This window comes from Lepisma saccharinum, chromosome 9 (genome assembly GCF_977018435.1).
Source record: "Lepisma saccharinum chromosome 9, izLepSacc3.1, whole genome shotgun sequence".
Classification (NCBI taxonomy): domain Eukaryota; kingdom Metazoa; phylum Arthropoda; class Insecta; order Zygentoma; family Lepismatidae; genus Lepisma; species Lepisma saccharinum.
This window is the reverse complement of record NC_139237.1, coordinates 80,881,033-80,900,993: the sequence shown is the minus strand read 5'-3', so window position 1 is coordinate 80,900,993 and position 19,961 is coordinate 80,881,033. Positions and strand designations below refer to the sequence as shown.

The 19,961-nt window shown below is 39.8% G+C and overlaps 1 protein-coding gene across 1 annotated transcript in view; it reads left to right on the top strand.

The window, feature by feature from the left end:
• The window catches only part of LOC145992190 (acid sphingomyelinase-like phosphodiesterase 3b), a 563,426-nt gene that overhangs the window by 447,885 nt on the left and 95,580 nt on the right, over window positions 1–19,961 (top strand). Inside the window, exon 5 of the mRNA XM_083128510.1 lies at window positions 16,136–16,308. Coding sequence (XP_082984636.1) covers window positions 16,136–16,308 — 173 coding nt within the window. The remainder of the gene's footprint in view (window positions 1–16,135; window positions 16,309–19,961) is intronic.

The following is a 19,961-nucleotide window of genomic DNA, read 5'->3' as shown; positions in this document are numbered from 1 at the left end:
AGTGTATATTTCAAGATACACTGCAGGGGAAGTCAAAAGTGGCAAATAATAAGTTTAATTTAAAGCTTGTTTCAAGACTACTTCAAACTCAAATAGGCTAATTTGGATCAGACTATCAGTTTAAGGTGAGATCTTAACAGTGTGCAATGCAACTTCCCAGGAATCGAATCCGAAACCCCTTGTTTGCAAGCGTTACCACTACGCTATCGGGGGAGGTACCGCAGAAAATGGGTAGAGAGACATAGCAGTAGAGATGACATTTCTCTTCTTGTCGATAGTTATTTAACGTGTGTTGAAAGGCAATTAAAATAATGTCTGTCTGTGATGATTGTAAGAGATCAAGGTACATAAAGGTATTGACAGATATTGAAAGTGTAAAGTTACAGATTCACAAAAAAAAGTTTGAAGGTTGGCAACACTGTTCTTATAATTTTCCTTATCTCTTATTCCGATTATTAATTGAGCATTTTTTTAGTTTCCATGGAGCTGTTCACTATGTAGCAACCCGTCGTTATATTACAGAAACTGAAAGTGCTATGCAGAAACAGTTCGCAAACTGCTGACTATGCGGTAGCTATGCTTTATTTGCTTAACGGATATTTATTCCTGGCACCCCGAAAACAGTAGTAAAGTACGGGAAATCACATATTCACGGTTTCCAGTTCATCCAGCGCAGGCCACTCCCCGGTTTTGTAATGTGTTTTCAAAATAACGACGCTTTCCTCGATAGTGAACTGCTCCTTGGCAACTCAACTGAACATCTGAAGAAAAAAACAATTGCTCAATTAATAATCGGAACGATTACAACGAAAATGATAAAAACAGTGTTGCCAACCTTCAAACAAAAAAAAATTACAAACGATTTAAAACCTGCGCACTTTATGAAACACCCTTTATAATATACCGTGTAGGTTTTTTGTGTATATAGGTACACTCCTGTGTACACACTTTAATTATGACCATCCGGTATACGTGACACACGTATTAGAGACACATAATTTCTATTCGAAGAATTACCAAAGATGTTTACGCAAATTTACTGTCGGTACACTAGTAATTAAAAGGAAAACGTGCACAGATTAACTGCATCAAACTTCTCGCCGTGGGAAAGTAGCAAGCTGCTGCGTTTGAAAACACGCCTCCTCAGACAGAGATCTCAAACCGAATCATCCAACCCCTTCTCCCTCATCTCGACTCATCCCTTGCAGCAAGATAAACTTTCGAATCTCCTCGAGGATGCTGCAACAACTCCGTCTGCAAACTTAAGAGGCCCGCCTCGGGCGGATGCGATTGTCATCTGTTTCCTTTTCGCGCGATTTTTTTTTCTCTTACATCCCCCTCCCCCCGGCCAAGAAATTCTCCCCTTGGAAATTATTATTTTCCCCTCCCCCTTGTCTCTCGTGCCATAAATTGGTTTTCATTGTTATGCAGGTGGAAGCCGGATACAGTGGGACAACAATGCTCTCGGAGGTGGCTTATTCGTTCGTTATTGCTGAATGGTGGACGCAAAGGGGGTGGGAAACAAAGAGGTAACTTTAGGCAGGAACTCTTTCGGCTAAAAGCCTGGACAATGGTTTGCTCTGCGCGGTCTATTCTCGATGAAGTGGTGAGTATAATGTTCCCACTCCATTTTACCTACGCAGTGACAAAACAAAGCTGCGTTAAGTGCTATGAAGTCTCTTGTCGTTCAAGAGAGAGAAGGAGAGAGAAAGATAAAACAGTGTGAGAGAGAGTGAAAGTGAAAAGGAAAACAGTGGGATTATCTCCATTTGATGATGTAGAGATATCCTCTCCACTGTTCCATTTCCGATGTAGTTGCAACTGTAAGTATGAGCTGATCTGTGATGCACAAACGTTTCAAATAACATTTTGAAGCTCCTCTTTCACGTGTGACGGTGCATTTTGAAAATGTATGTGGCCAGACGCGGTGATACATACACTGACACTCGCTCCACTGAATGTTCAAGGTTCGAGTCCTTGAGTTCATATTGGAGAGAGTTTCCGAAATTGGACCGTTGCCTAAGTTGGACCACCTTTGTTTTTGTCTATAGACGAGTATTTGAAACAGGTGAGTTGGCACTACTGGTTGGCATCAGTGCCATGTACAAATAACTGAATGGACTTTCGACGAAGTAGGAGTGCTGTTATTGTGTTTCCATTGTTCGTGTTGCAATTATTGATTGTGCTTCGGATCTTAAGCTCTTGTGTAGACTAGGGGTAAGTAATCAAATGTCCTGTAGTATATTATAAAAGTGGTATTCCTTAACTACCAACTACATGTGGTGAAACTATAGTTTAGTTGCGTATGTTCGTGTAGCGTCATATTTTTATTAACGGGGTTTAATTGCCTAAGTTGGACCACCACGTGTTTCCCAAATTGGACCGGGTAAAGTATGGTCTGTGGACAGAAATGGAATTGCAAATGGCTATAGCAGCATACAATAATGGGAACTATGGCTTGAACGAGTGTAGTGGAAGGTACGGTTTGTTTCGTTTTACAGCTGACCGAATATTCAACGTGGATGAGTCAGGTTTCACCACAGTCCAGAAACGTCCACAAAGATTTGTAGGAAAGGAACGAAAATCACAGGTAGGTGCTGTTACAAGCGGCGAACGTGGAGTAAATTCCACAATGGTGTGTGAAGCGAGTGCTGAAGGTGTCTAGATACCGTAGACATAAATGCCCGTACATGCCTTTCATGAGCGGTCCAACCTAAGCAACCTGTGGTCCAAGTTAGGAAACCAGTCGCGTAAAATGGACCGATGTCACTACTTTCGTTTATGTACTCTATTATATTGGTTTCTGCATTTTTGTTGAAATAGATATATGTAGTGAAAGCTAATAGTTTCTGCTTCTAATAACTACAATTTCGTTCTTTTCTTGTGTCTTGTTTTTGATGCAGAAGCAAAATAGTACCAACTGGTCCAATTAAGGAAACTCTCCCCTACTCCATGATTCATTCTTATCGTCGGAGGGCCCCTTCCAGATGGCGTAGTGCCAAGGGCGGAGTGGTTAGCACCAGTAGTCCGGGTTCTCACTAAGCATGAGTGTTCTTTGTGAATTCCTTCATCAATTTCATCATCTTCGCGATTAGCCAAATGTGGCAGAAAAGCGAAGTGAAATAAACAAAATCGTCTGTGTAGTCGTAACGTCGTCGCCTTGTAATCCAAGGGTCTCAGGTTCGATAACCGGTGGAAACAGTGTTTCGGATCTCACTTTAAACTATCGGTCCAGTCTTGACTAGCCTATGTGTGCATAAAGTGGGCTTAAACATTCAAAGTAAAAGTAAAACTCAATTCTTGAATTTGATTAGATGCGTTTCATTTTAGTTCGCGTTTCTTCCTCTTTTGGATTATTGCGAAGATGAGGATGCATGCTGAAAAGATTAAGTCGATGAAGCGACAAACACACACGTACCATTGATGTGGGACCAGACGCCAGCGTACTACGTAGAAGTGAGGTTGACTCAAATCTTATCGTCCTTCCAAAAGCTGTTGAAAATATTGAAAAAATGTAAGCAGTTTGTCTCCGTTATCTTAAATTTCGAGATGCTGTGGAGCATCATTCATGACTATAACATCTCTGTTGATATGGAAACATCCTCTTGGTTTTCCCAAACATTTCCCAAGATGCAATAAGATATCCGTTAATAGGGCACCAACGAGTCCCAGCGTAAGTCAAATATGAACGAACGTAGAAGACGTATTTTATATTTAATATCACATAAAGGACTCTTCCCCAGCTTTTCCCCCCTATTGAGAGCAAAGGCCATCTGATGCTTCACATCTGATGCCGGAATGCCCCGGTTTCCAATATCTCTGAGCACGTACGTAACACTTGTGCCTAAAGGCTAGGATGCGCCTTCTCAATTGACTATTATCCAGCATCCTTCTGGGTGTGTGGGTGCGCGCGCACAAACGTCCTTCTCTCTCTCTCTCTCTCTGGGTCTGTGTGTGTGTGTGTGGGAGCATTCAACCCCAAAGAGCCTTTCATTACTACGAACAGAAAGGCAAGATTAGTGAGGTGTAAGCAACCCAGGATTTTGGCTTTTGTGGGAGACGGCGGACCGGTATTCTGACTGGGTGGTTCACATACCCACACGGAAACACTTTGAAATCTTCCGGTCTCCTCTGCGGGAATTAACTTTGAGCTTTGGCACACCAGATGGCAGCACTCTGCAAACTTGAGATGTGAAGACTGAGAGCTTGCACAGAGAGGTAGATGCAAAGGAGCCGGACACAGAGAGAGGATAAGGAATACAATTGCAGTATCCGATATCCAAATACCTTCAAATACGCAAACTGCGTTTCAGCCATATAAATATTCTTATGTTTTTTTTTTTTAATGGTAGTCTATATTCTCTCGCTCTCCTTGGCGTGGTCAGCTGGGCTTAGACCGAAAAGAATCAAGCCCAACTTATGGATCTTACTTATCACACAAGCCTCAAACAACATCCCCGCCCTTTGCTTTCTGACGTCAGCTGAAATGCCTTCCCTGTTAGGTTTAGTTATTTTAGCATCAATAATACGGGATTTCAAGCTGTTTCGGCGCCCATCCAGCGTCGTATAAAGTGTGTAACGGGAGAAAACTCTGAGGGCCAGGGGCGTGGTGGGGATCACATCACCCCCACCTTTGGCCGTGATCAAGAAAGTCTGGCGCCCTAACTCAACACCCCTATATGCCATAACGGCGTGCTGCAAAGCACAGGGGAGCACTACCTTTTTTTGTACTTTTAGTTTTGGTCAAGTCCCGAAAAACCTACCAAACCTAACCTAACAACGAAGGCATTTTTTATCACTTTAACTATATCAGAGATTTTTTTAAGCAATGGCTGCCAAAAAGGGGGTGTTGATGGGGATCATAACCCCCCCTCCTTTGACCCAGTATAAAAAATAGAAAGTCAAAAGCAGGAAAAGATGTCAAAATGAGGGCTGACTACTAAAAAAATATACGTAACCCCCTCCTTTCTAAAATCATGGATACGACACTACTTTTAAGTCCGCTCTATTCTCAAATAGATTAATCGTGACTGGATCTATGGAATCCTGACCTCTGTGCAGTGTTTCTCCACTGGGGGTCTAACCTGGAACACCTTAAGTACAAGGCCATGACGTTACCACTACGCCATCATGGAGGCTCGTAGCATGAAGTCACTGATATAAGAAGCAAAGTTACCTAGGATACCGGCCAATAATATGGCCTAAAAGTCTCATATTTGACTAAGAAAAATAACATTTAATTGCACCATATTACACTCGCTCGTGCGAGAATGCACGTCCACTCCCCCTATGGAGTCGCGATGCAAATCTCTGTCTGATTATGGCGTAATGTATCATATAGTGGTTTCAATATAGGATCCGTTAATGTACCTAGTTCGTGCCCTCACTAATCTGGTGAATAGTAACGGATTAAGTACTGTCAAATAAATCAGGGCGCAGTTGGCGCTGCTACACTTGAGGGTTCTGGACGTATTAATGCAAATGGCCGTACAAGGATATCGAATTCACGGCCTCCATATTTGCAGCCACTCTGGGGATACAAGGGCATACCTTGCAAGCTAAATGGTCCGCTCTGCCATGAGTAGATTTCATTGTCAAGTTCCTCTGGAGGCGTCAGAAGTTATTGTGTGGTTTTGCACGAGGCTTTAGTGCTCAACGGAAATAACAAGCTGTTAGGTGCGTTAATAATATACGAGGTGCGATCAGAATGTTTGGTGATAATTAGAGGAAGTGCAGCAGCGAACTTAAAGGTGCATTAAAATATTGCGAATACTGGCATTGTTCTAAATGCATGTTTGTGTCTTCGTGCTAAGATTTATAGACCCATAGGGGCAGTTTGTGCTTTAAGGTTCACCCATACTCAAATGAGGATCCTCAGGGCTAGTCTTAGAGGACTAGTATTGAAAAAACTAGACCAGTGGTTCTGAATCTGTGGTACGCGTAACCCCAGGGGTACATGAACTACTTGAAGGGGGTAGAATCAGTTGGGAGAGTAGTTTTCCGTCCATGGTGCACCTAAAGAAACAACTACAGAAATAGACTAACTTTGGAGACGTATCTCCACTTGAAAGCTTCAAGTGCACAACCCGACATCCAGAAACTGTGTCAGACTACGCAGGCACATTCTTCTCATTTGAAACTCTGAGGGTTTACAATAAGAACTCGAAAATTGTGATTGGCAGTTTGTTTACAAACCTTTTTTTGTTCTTTACTTTTTTCAATAATTCTGGAAAAAATATATGAACATTGAAGTTCTTTACATACTTCTTAGCATACATGTGTTTCACATCTTTATTTTTGTAACTAATCATAAAGATTGCGAACGTAGGAACACCCAATGGAATATTGAACGTAGGATTCTAATATTTATTGGTTTATCATGTTTCCACATACAGCCCGAATGCCATTCTGCTCTATTGCAGATACACGCCTCCAACAGATCAAAAACTCTCCACCAATCAGACAGCCAAAAAAAAAGAAATCCCAAAACCCACTACTCGAAAAAAACTATGTTGGGGTTACATTACACGTTTAGTTAACGACTAAAGAGTACAATGATAAAAAAAGATCAAGAACCGCTGAACTAGACGAAATATCGTCATGATATTTTAGCGGTATATATCGTCACGATATTTGGCAATATATATCGTGTCGGCGACATATCGTCACGATATTTGGCGATATATATCGTGTCGGCGACATATCGTCACGATATTTGGCGATATATATCGTGTCGGCGACATATCGTCACGATATTTGGCGATATATATCGTGTCGGAGACATATCGTCACGATATTTGGCGATATATATCGTGGCGGTGACATATCGTCACGATATTTGGCGATATATATCGTGTCGGCGACATATCGTCACGATATTTGACGATATATATCGTGTCGGCGACATATCGTCACGATATGTGGCGATATATATCGTGGCGGCGACATATCGTCACGATATTTGGCGATATATATCGTGTCGGCGACATATCGTCACGATATTTGGCGATATATTTCGTGGCGGCGACATATCGTCACGATATTTGGCGATATATATCGTGGCGGCGACATATCGTCACGATATTTGACGATATATATCGTGTCGGCGACATATCGTCACGATATGTGGCGATATATATCGTGTCGGCGACATATCGTCACGATATTTGGCGATATATATCGTGGCGGCGACATATCGTCACGATATTTGGCAATATATATCGTGGCGGCGACATATCGTCACGATATTTGGCGATATATATCGTGGCGGCGACATATCGTCACGATATTTGACGATATATATCGTTTCGGCGATATATCGTCACGATATGTGGCGATATATATCGTGGCGGCGACAGATCGTCACGATATTTGGCAATATATATCGTGGCGGCGACATATCGTCACGATATTTGGCAATATATATCGTGGCGGCGATATATCGTCACGATATTTGGCAATATATATCGTGTTGACGACTTATCGTCACGATATGTGGCGATATATATCGTGTCGGCGACATATCGTCACGATATTTGGCAATATATATCGTGGCGGCGATATATCGTCACGATATTTGGCAATATATATCGTGTTGACGATATATCGTCACGATATTTGGCGATATATATCGTGGCGGCAACATATCGTCACGATATTTGGCGATATATATCGTGTCGGCGATATATCGTCACGATATGTGGCGATATATATCGTGGCGGCGACAGATCGTCACGATATTTGGCAATATATATCGTGGCGGCGACATATCGTCACGATATTTGGCAATATATATCGTGGCGGCGATATATCGTCACGATATTTGGCAATATATATCGTGTTGACGACTTATCGTCACGATATGTGGCGATATATATCGTGTCGGCGACATATCGTCACGATATTTGGCAATATATATCGTGGCGGCGATATATCGTCACGATATTTGGCAATATATATCGTGTTGACGATATATCGTCACGATATTTGGCGATATATATCGTGGCGGCAACATATCGTCACGATATTTGGCGATATATATCGTGTCGGTGATATATCGTCACGATATTTGACAATATATATCGTGGCTGCGACATATCGTCACGATATTTGGCGATATGTAAGGGAAAATGCCCGAATATCGTCGCTTTTTAAAACCCCAAAATTTCAGTTGAAAAAGCTAAGTGCAAAAATGGAAAACAACACGATTCAGTAGAATATTATATATATTTCTTATATATGTGGGCTGTATGTAAATAATATACAAAATACCTGCGAAAACGTTTCTTAAAATTGCTCAAATGCACGAAAGTAAGGAATGGGTTGCTTAATATCGTCCCCTAAAACCATAATGAGAAAAACGTAAGCCGATGCACGTTGGACTGAAAAACAACTTAAACCTTTATCTAGGCACTAAAGGTAACTGAACAGGTGAAGTGAATAGGTGGCTTCTGTCCTCCAGCACCGTCATCGTTTTGCAACATTGCTGTCGGCAGAAAATAAACCATCACAATACAAGGACACGGCATCTTCTTCACCGTCTTCATAATCCTCGTCTCCGTCTGGATAATCGTTATCGCTATCGTCATCATCTGTGCTTACAAGTTCAGGTTCTTCCTCATCTTCCGATGACGAACTTGGATATTTGATGTTCTTTCTGTTGTTTTTTTTTCAGGCCCATTTCTTTCTTGCGAACTGCTTCCACGACTTGAACAATAGCTTCTTTATCCCACTGTTTTCTTCGATTTGTAGGACCAGGAGGCATCTGAAACGATGGACGCGCAATCTAACTGGGAGCCTAATATCGTCCCGGGGACGGTATTTAGCACACATAGGGGGACGATATTCGGATCTATTCTATAAGCACTATGGCGTCGTCATTGAGCTTGACGTGTTAAGAGAAACGACCAATCAAATACATTTATCTATACTTTACTTCCTCTATCTTGATGTATTAGATTAAGGTAAAATGAAACACCTACCTTTCTGTGGTGCTGTGGTAATGAATACAGCACTCCTAAACTTTTGGAAACAGTAAAACACTTATTTTCCTCAACACAATCGCTAGCGTGCACACAGTAACTTTTGTTCTCTCACTGCTGCATACTAAACATGCCACGTTCAAATAGTTCTGCCTCTTTTCCGTAGTTGGCAGCACGTTACGGAAAAAAAATGCCGTATCGTATTGTCTGTGACGATATTTTCTTGACGCGATATCAATTTTCTGAAATCGTCAAGGCGGCCGGATCGTGGTGCTGACTACATCACCTCCACAAACAGTCGAGTATGTGCGGCACTACACTTTGTCCCTGGAATCTCTGGAGCAGGCGAACGAAAACAAGTCCGAGTACTCAACGCGTGAGAAGTGATTGCATGGAGGAGAAAACGCGGCTGCAGCTACCAGCCGTTTGCGGCAGCGCGCACTGCTTTGCTCAGCCCACTCGCTTTCTCCCATGCCCTACTCTTATGCGCAGCCTTACTCCACATATTCCCGAGACAGAGTTGAGATACAAGCCATTGTCTAAAGCCAGTCTCACACGGTGGTGAAGTTGGTCCCCACTTCCCTACCCACCTCCGACTCGAAACGAAGGCAGCAAAAGGTGTCTCACACGATCCTTAAAATCGCATCTTTAAAAATGGTGACAGCCCAAACACGGTATACCACTTCGCAATCTTAGATGCTTGTAACTGCTGAAGATTTGGGAAAATGATGCTTTCTCTTAAAAGAATAACAGAATATTATTGGAACTTTTGGAAAATGTAGCACATGTAACCCTTGGCAGTGAATGTGAATATACAACGTATGTTATTTCAAGTTGATATACCACATCGCGGACACACTAGCATAACGTTGCGTTACCCGTATATTACGATAGAAGTTGTATATTCTAATGAAACCTTCTTCGTACAGTTTTGAAATATATTCCCCAATACGAAATAGTAAATTAAATTACATAAAATTCACATTTAAAGTGCGAAAATTGTGGTGTTTACATTAAGTTACCACTTTTTTTGGTCCTAATATACTTCTTGTGAAATTTACTTTGAAGTCTATGAAGGACTAATTACAAATCATAACTTATATATCCTGTACTATATTTTGCAGACTAGAGAGTCTCTGGCGCAGTCCCGTACCCAGGGAAGGAGCCATGGGGGCCACGTTCCCCTCCTCGACTTACGAAATATTTAAACGTGAAGCTATAAAAAGCTAAGAATGAATCGACAATTTATCAAATTTGTAAATAAAAATCATATTTGTACTTGCAGAAATGAATGTGCTTATTGTGTATAGAGGCAGGCTCCAGAAGTCTGCAGTCTGAAATATTGGAATTGAAATGGTTTTTGTTTTATAACCATTGAAGCATTATTTCCAAAACATAGAATTACCATGCTGCTGATGCAAGAAAATTAAATGAAATTTGAAAACAATGTTAATTTAAGGAACACAGAACTATTCGAATACTTGTGAGAATTGAATGTAAACAGTAAGCACTAAGTTGTACGTCCTGTGACAGACCTTGTCTATAAGTGACTGTGTGAGTGATTGTTGGGATGAGGGTTTGGAAGGGATGGTGGAGGGATCGATATAGGTGATCCTTGTGAGCGTATTCATTCATCAATTTCATCATACCATCGCTCATCCTAACCGTCGCGGTTAGACAAACTTGGCAGAAAAGCAACGCAAAAATAAACAGCAGTATTTCTGATATTCTCATTGTTCCACATTTTCAGACCTACGCTCTTCCCTTTTTTAAAAAAATTCTTGGTATAGAAACATATACAAAATAAATATAAACACGAATGCAAAGTAAGTATGAAATATTATTGATCATTATTAATATTATTTTTGGCTAATTTGCGAAGATGAGGATGAGTGATGATATGATGAAATTGATGAATGGACACTCGCAAGCACCCATGCCTAGGCCGGGATTCGAACTCGGGACCCCTGGCGTCGTAGCACGATGAGCTAAAACACTCTGCAAGAATTAAATAAGGTCCGGCACTTAATAAAGACATTTTAACTATTTTTAAATCTCTTTATATTAAATTATAGATATATATATATAAACACGTTTTAGGATCTGGCCCCTCCCTCAAACAATTCTGGGCACGGGCCTGCTCTGGCGTCTCGAATTACGCCCAGTATAATCCATAATCCTATGTTGGGCTTGTGTTGTGTTGTCATGTATGATTGTGATTGTCCTTTCATCCATCTAATCTCATCATTAGGGTTATCATTTTCATGACTTAACATATTTTTTTGGCAAGGATGATGTGTTCCCTAAAAATATAGAGAATTCATATTGTGAAGAAACTAATTGAAGTGCTTTTTAAGGGCATGTTTTGGCCATTTATACGTGATAGAGCATATTTTGATGAATTTTCGCTCATATTCTGCATATACAGTCTGTTTTCGGAGTGGATTCGTTCTAACTTCATGTTCCCTCGAGGTTTTTCATTTTTACTGCAGCAAAATCTTTTATTTTTATTCGAAAATTTACAGATTTGCATTGCAACTCAGTGGCCATAAAATGAACTAAAAATAGTTCGTATGTGAAAATATTTCAGCATATATTAGATATTGACGTTCGAAACAGTCCAGTTATAAGGGCCTGTTTTTTCAAACTATAGTGCATATTTTGTAATATTGTAGGTCATTAGAGCATATTTTATTTGGCATATTTTGGTGATTTTAGGTCATAAAAATCCTAGCCCTACTCACCATTATTCATCTTCATCTTCGCGATTAGCCAAAAGTGGCTGAAAAGCGAAGTAAATGTGCTATATCAGTCAAGCAATCGATCACTATCTTGGTACCATTGCATGACGTCCTCTTGTCTTTTTCTGCTATTGTGCTATTCATATCATTGTTCGAGGCGGATTGTCATTTGCGCGTGTTTAACTATTTAGGGGGCTAGAGGTGTTACACGGTCACGCAATGACTATTGTTTATACCGTCATCAATTGGTTATTTATCCAGAACAGTACGGTATTGGAATAGCGTGTGGTATTTCCCACGAAGTATCACCATTAAGTCACAAATTCATGTGGTTTCTAATACATACTTGCGTATGTATATATATAAACACACACGCGCATGTATGTAAGGTGCTCAATAGATGGAATACAGTAGTAGGTGCCGCGAGCTGTATCAATAATTTAAAATATCCAGTAGATGGCTCTCATGCAACATTTCCTACTGTTGGCCATACTGGATGGGCATATTAATTTGTCATTCTTTATACCAACTTATATCTACAGGTACAGTGGGATCCATGAGTATTACCTTGCAAATTGTCCACCACCACGTACGTGCACTTTATTTCACCCAATAAGAGCTTCAAGAATTAAAAGAAAACTCAAAACAAGCTGTTGACAACTTCTGCACCAGCATACATAAAAATCCATCGCTTAAGAATACATAGGATGTAAGAGAAAAATTAATGAAAATAATCATGGACAATTTGCACGATAATAATCATGGATCCCAATGTACCTGTAGATATAAGTTGGTATAAAGAATGACAAATTAATATGCCCATCCATTATGGCCAACAGTAGGAAAAATTGCATGAGAGCCATCTACTGGATGTATTTTATTTGGTATGTCACGGAGACATTGTCCAATTATTTAAACGCGAAAGTTATTGTTAATTAGGAACATTTATCCATAGGCAAATTTTAAAAAAATGTCTTAGCGGGTTCTGAGGAGACCAAGTGTGTTTTACTTCGCTTTTCTGCCACTTTTGGCTAATCGTGAAGATTAGTGATGATATTATGTAATCGATAAAAGAACATCCATACCAAGGCTAAAATTCAAACCCAGGACACTTGGCGTCCTAACGCGCTGCGCTAACGGAGGTCGGTGACCATGCGTATTATATACAGTCAAAAAAGCATGTGGCAACCTGATCTTTTCGGTTACAGTTGAGCCTCGTACCAGTGCGGTGTACAGCCTCAACGTGCATGCTACGTTGACAATTTAGAGCTTTATACTGAAATTCTCGTATCTACAACTTTCTGTCGGACCAGCTTTTCTGAATCACCCTGTATATATTAACATGTCGCTAAAAAGGCTTTACAAAACTTTTCCATTCACAGAAGAATAAATGTATGTGTTACAAATATTTACAGGAATTATTCTGTATGTAAACTTTTGTCAACGCATGTAACGCCCTCGCAAGTAAATAGTAGAGTTTCAACTATGACGGAATTATAATATCGCGTGCTTAAGTAGTAACCTTTATGTTGAACTCTTAAAAAATGAGATAATCGCGATTGTTGTTTGTACACGACAAGGATATGGATGTAATAATTTGCAACTTCCGTGTTCAATAATTTTTCAGTGTTTTAAAGTTATTATCGTTGATCAAACTTAATACTGTGTACACTTGTGTTTAGTTTTCAAAATGAATGAAGGAAAATATTGGAAATGTATATGAATTGCTTAATTTTGAAACTTCTTTGTGAAAGTAAAACCGGTATGTTTTCCTACACGCATAGGAGATCGTGTAAATTAAGGTTCAATTGCTCGTTGCCTATGAAAAAATGTGAGATGTCCGATTAAGGAAAGGAACCTAACAACCTTAAGACCTTTACTCGCAAGTTAGTACAACTTCTGGGTTGTACTGATCCCATTAAAAGTCAAAGGGCGTTGTTACAATACAGAGGTGCCTGGCACCGTACTTATTGTTAATTATAAATTGTGTGACAATTACATTTTTGTTTTTGGCTTGTTCCATTGTTTCATTTCCATATTGTGACTCGCATACTTTCGACGTGGTCTTTGGCCACGTCTTGTACGCTCGCATGAGTGACCTTCGGCCACGTTGTGGGCGCAATCATGTTATAGATGGGGTTTCACAATGATCTTAATGACTTTGAAAATGTCTGCATGTTGTATTGGATGATGGGGAACATGTGTATATGTTCGCTAATTTGAAAAGTTTAGAAAGTAACTTTGTGTGTGTGTATGGGCTCTAATAAGGTACAAATATTCAAAATATTATTGTATATTTTCTTAATAATAAACGGAGTAAGTAATAACCGTTTCAAGATAATTAGTTGGATGTGTTTGCATAAACGAATTCAATAGCGACACTAAATTGAAAATGCAATATTTACGTCTTTTGTAATTTTCACATTTTTGAACGTAATTGGATAATAACTGTGTTCCGTCATTCCCCCCAAATTCCTACCTTGCCTCTGTAATAAATTCTGACGCTCGTATTTTGAAAAACGAAAAGTCTAGCATAATTCACTTACATTAGTAGAAAATAAACTTTCTTTAAGTTCCTTAGCAACGTCCGTTTCCATGGACAACAACAGGCACGGCAAGCTCTAAGGAATTGCATGTCATTATACCCCCTCAACATTTAGTTAAAACAACCACGATGTAGATATTTACGCATTGAGTATAACAATATATACGTAATTGTATCTGGGCTGAAACTCCTTATTATGTAGATGTCACCCTTGTTTCAAGCACCTTTTCGAAACCATGAGTTCATTCATCTGTGTGCTATTGATCTGTGAGAAATATAATGTATCTCGACAATTAAGAATTGAAGGAAACAATGTGTGCTGCAAAAAATGTCCGTGGCAACGGTTGCTAAGGACGTGAGAAAAGGACATTTTCACCCTTAAGGAAGGGCCGATTGAGCGATTTTTTAATTTTCTAGGACTTTTGGGACGATTTCATGGGGGGTCGTAATCGGGCGTTTTTCGCCTCCGGGGCTTCCTTCATGGAGAGCATTTATGTCAGTGAGTCAGTGGTGGGATTGGGACTATATATACTGGGTGATTTTTTTAACCTGAATCATTTGAATATCTTGAAAAAAAAATCATCCTACAAAAAAATGTTTCAAATAAAAAGTTGATAGTTTGGAGGGGGAAGTTTAGTGGTGCAACAAAAGAACACCCCCTCCCCCTCTTGTAGGTGGGGCGGGAGGCAACTTTGAAGTTTCAAATAGAAACCCCTATTTTTTATTACAGATTCGGATTTTACGGAAAAAAATGCCTAAGTTTTGTCTGAAACATTTTTTTCGATTCGTGATAGATGGCGCTATAATCGACAAATTTTCATGAGCTGACATGAGGATCATGGGCCACAGCAGCTAACACATTAATTTCATTTTCTTCTCCAGTAACTGTTCTTCGACGGGTCCATTGTTTAGGTTTAACACTTCCTTCAGTAGTAAATTGATTGACTGTACGTTGAAACGAAGCGAAAGAACGCACCCTGTCTGAAACACGCTGAGTATAAACAACGACAGCTTGACAGAGATTCCTTCCAGATTCTCCATACACGAGAACCATTTCAATTCTCTCTTCTACAGTTAATACATCCATTGATATTAAAAAGTATCAACAGCTTAGTCAAATTAATCGCTCGGACCATTCTTGTGATCTAAAAAACAATGAAAAACAAACAATGATTTAACAGGAAAAGTCTAAAAAGGAACTGTTTCTTGACATTGTTTTATTTTTTTATATATTTTTTTCATTTGTAGCTTTGTTAAGCATCTTTGACACAACAATAAAAAAAATTAAACAAATATCGAAACTAACTTTTAAATGCTGTAAATAGGCGAATTACCAGCTTAATGAAATCTCAAAAGATTTGTCAAGAATTAGTACAAAGTTCATGCACGAGAATGTTTTATTTTTTGACTTTAAATGAATTGCGAAATGAAATACATTGGTTTTAAAGTGTAAACATTCAAGAAATGAAAATTTGTCGATTATAGCGCCATCTATCACGAATCGAAAAAAATGTTTCAGACAAACCTTATGTATTTTTTTCCGTAAAATCCGAATCTGTAATATAAAATAGGGGTTTCTATTTGAAATTTCAAAGTTGCCCCCGCCCCACCTACAAGAGGGGGAGGGGGTGTTCTTTTGTTGCACCACTAAACTTCCCCTCCAAACTATCAATTTTTATTTGAAACATTTTTTTGTAGGATGATTTTTTTTCAAGATATTCAAATGATTCAGGTTAAAAAAATCACCCAGTATATTGGATGTACGCATAAATATGATTACGTGAAACGTTGCCAAATTTTCAAGAAATATTTATGTGCTTGAATTGTAAGCAGTGCATGTATTCATGAAGATTTTATCCTCATTGCAGGAGGTTACTACATCATCGAGAGGAAAGAGAACAACTTGAGGCTAGTCCTTCTAAATACAAATTTGTACTACACGGCCAACAAAAAGACAGCCAATAGTCGGAACGAAGATCCGGGTGGGCAGTGGAAGTGGTTAGAGGATGTCCTAACGAAGTCACAAACGCACAAGAAAAAGGTAGGTGGAGTCACAGTGTAATCCATTCTCGTATGTAGACAACATGTTTTGCACACGAGTGCACCTTATTGCATACCGTTGCAGGATACTCTCTGCGTATTCGCTCGTCTGTTTGGTACGTTTTGCCTGTTTCAATGCGTCTGTGTGTTGACAATTTTGTGAATTGCTGGATGAAAGTTTTGTGGTATCAACTGATGCACAAGAAGCTCCACGGGAGGTTGAAAAAAAATGTAGTTTTGTCTTACTAGAAGCTGTAGCCGCTGTAGTCTAGAAGTAGACCTCCGTGGCGGAGTGGTTAGTACAGCGCGCTACGACGCCAAGGGTCACGGGTTTGAATCCCGGGTAAGACATGGATGTGTGTGTGTCCCAAACGGAAAAAAATAGAGAAAATTGATATATGTGAAAATTGATGATAATGTTAAAATCGTGGGATTCTGTTGCTTACGAGTATTTCTTTTAATAAAAAAGTCAATATGGCGTATGACTGTCATGCGGAAGATCCGGGTTCGATTCCCGGTGTGGGTGATCAATGTCAGAATTTTTCCGACCTTGTCCCTACATAAAGCGGCTCTTGGGTTCATCTAGCCTCAAATAAATAGGTAAAGGCGGCCAGAGCGTGGTGGTGATCACGGGGTATCGCTAACGGAAAGTATTTGTTTGATACCAGCCGATACTTTTCCGTCGATTTGATCGTTAGTGTTGTCCAGAAAAATACACGCAACACTTACGCAGCTTCATTATCCTGAAAGTTAGTCAACATTTGAACTTTCAATTGAGTTTACACCAATATTACTTGCAAAAACTGTATTTTCTCATTACATAACACATAATTTTAATATCCTGATGCATTTTTTAAAATATCCTTAAAGCAAAACTCTGGAAAAATTGACGCTTAAAATTGGAGTAGCACTAATGTTAATCAATATTTTGATTGTAATTGTTACAATTTTCAAGTACCAATATGAGTGGGAATCAGTGAATGTAACGCTAAAGCCCTAATATTATAATCTTAATAAAAATACGAACACAACCTTAAAAAGCCGGAACCTGTGGCCGAGTGGTTAGCACATCGCGCTGAAACGCCAAGGGTCCCGGGTTCGAATCCCGCTCGGGCTTCACCATTTCATCACTCATCCCCATCTTCGCAAATTAGCCAGGAGGCACAAAACGCGAAGTTAAATAAACTAAATCAATCAAGCAACAACCTTAAAAAATTAATAAAAATAACCAAACAAGAAAACATGCCCACGAAATATCCTGCCACGGTATGCAATAAGATATACGCGTGTGTATCGAACGTATTTGCCAAAGGTTTAACGATAGGATAAAACTAACACTACCTTACCAAAGGAAATTTCAGTTCAGTTCACTGTCTACGTCATGGAAACACTAGAGCCATCTATCTTAATCAGTCCTCGCCCGCGGACAGTGTTCCAAATTCCCGCGTGGAGGAGCTGAAACACGAGGAAGGGGAAAAAAAGGAGCATCGCTTTACGCGATGTGAACGCGGCCTTAATATAAACTCCGCAACAAAGAGTACCGTTACGGCGCTGGGGGGAAAGTTTGATCGAACTATCTATTCTTGAAGTGGACCGCTGAGGGGAATAAAACCGGAAGGTGTGCTCATAACGGCGGCAATAAAGGAACAAAGATAGGCGTCCATAACACGCCGACGACGTGGTCTTTTCGGACCGTAATAAACAGTTTTTTTTTTATCCCCTCCGCGGAACGCAACGTGTTTCTCCGCCAACTGTTTCTTCGAAATGGATTTGCCGCTTACTGTGCGATCTTATTAATTGGTAGGACTCGTACAGGAGATGGGAGATTGTTTCGCCACAGCCTTGCTCGTAAGTAATGGGAACATTGCGAGCGAGTGTACAAGACTTTTAGAAATATGCCACGCCCACATTGCTCGTGCGCATGTGCAGAAGGCTACTGCGCAACCTTATGCTCAGCAGATCCGCTCCGTCTCGGGAATATCTCGAGCAAGCGAATGAAAACAAGTCTCTTGACTCGAGAAGGCTCGACCAATGGATGCGTGAGAGGGAAAGGGACTGCATAGATGGGTAACACTGCTGCAGCAGCACCTTCCTCACAGTTATGCGCGGCCTTGCTCCACAGCGTCCCCGAGACCAGAATGTGTGAGCAAGTGTAGGAAAAGTCAAAGTAACCATAACTATAATGTGTATAGCTTTTGATTTGATTTGCTTCTTATTGGAAATGAGAAAAATTTACTGTATATATATTCAAAATTGTAGTACCACACTTTAAACAGGAAATTAAACAATTTCTGCTAATGACTACAATGTTCACATTCATCCTGGTTTCCTAGCAATTCCTAGTGTTTACTAGAGGAGCAGAAAATACCCTACTATTTCCACTTTTCACTTCATTTCTATAGTTTGTGACATTTATTGTTTAACATATGTTGATAATTTAGAGGATGCTCCCCCGATGATAGCTTTATTAAAATGGGACTGTTTGGATACTCGATTCTCAAGGCTCTGAATTTGAATCGAAGCCGGCCTTAAGGTTTCATCCTTTCGTGATGAACATACACGCGTATAAATGTGGTTGAAAATAATCGAGACAAACAAAATAAAAACTGGAACTACTTGATTATGGCTCTTGCTTTCATATTGTGGGTGTAGATGGGGTAAAGAAACCAGTGGCTGAATTATGCAAAATATTCGATTTCCAATATAAAACGAAAGCATTCTGTAATTGTTTTCATGTATTGAATCGATATAATTTGTGCTGAAATAGAATTATAGATTTTCCTATCAGGGAAAATCTGTCACAAAGTAAGTTTTTGTAAACTTTCGTCGGAGAAATCTTCCAGGAAACAAGTCTTTCGTCCTAGAAAATTTGCCAGGAAACAAAGCTTTGAAGGTTTTGTCGAAGAAATCTGTCAGGAAACACACTTTTGAAGACTTTCCTCGAAGAAATCTGTCAGGAAACACACTTTTGAAGACTTTCGTCCTAGAAACCTGCCAGGGAACAAGCTTTTGTAAACTCTCGTCAAATAAACCTGCCAGGAAACACACTTTTGAAGACTTTCGTCCAAGAAATCTGTAAGGAAACAAGCTTTTGTACTCTCTCTCGTCAAAGAAACCTGCCAGGAAACAAGCTTTTGAAGACTTTCGTCCAAGAAACCTGCCAGGAAACACACTTTTGAAGACTTTCGTCGAAGAAATCTGTCAGGAAACAAGCTTTTTTTATTCTCTCTCGTCAAAGAAACCTGCCAGGAAACAAGCTTTTGAAGACTTTCCTCGAAGAAATCTGTCAGGAAACACACTTTTGAAGACTTTCGTCCAAGAAACCTGCCAGGAAACAAGCTTTTGTACTCTCTCTCGTCAAAGAAACCAGCCGGGGAACAAGCTTTTGAAGACTTTCGTCAAAGAAACCTGCCAGGAAACACACTTTTGAAGACTTTCGTCCAAGAAACCTGCCAGGAAACAAACTTTTGTACTCTCTCTCGTCAAAGAAACCTGCCAGGAAACAAGCTTTTGAAGACTTTCGTCAAAGAAACCTGCCAGGAAACACACTTTTGAAGAATTTCGTCGAAGAAATCTGTCAGGAAACAAGCTTTTGCACCCTATCGTCGAAGAAACTTGGAAGGAAATAACTTTTTGTATATAATTGTCGAAGAA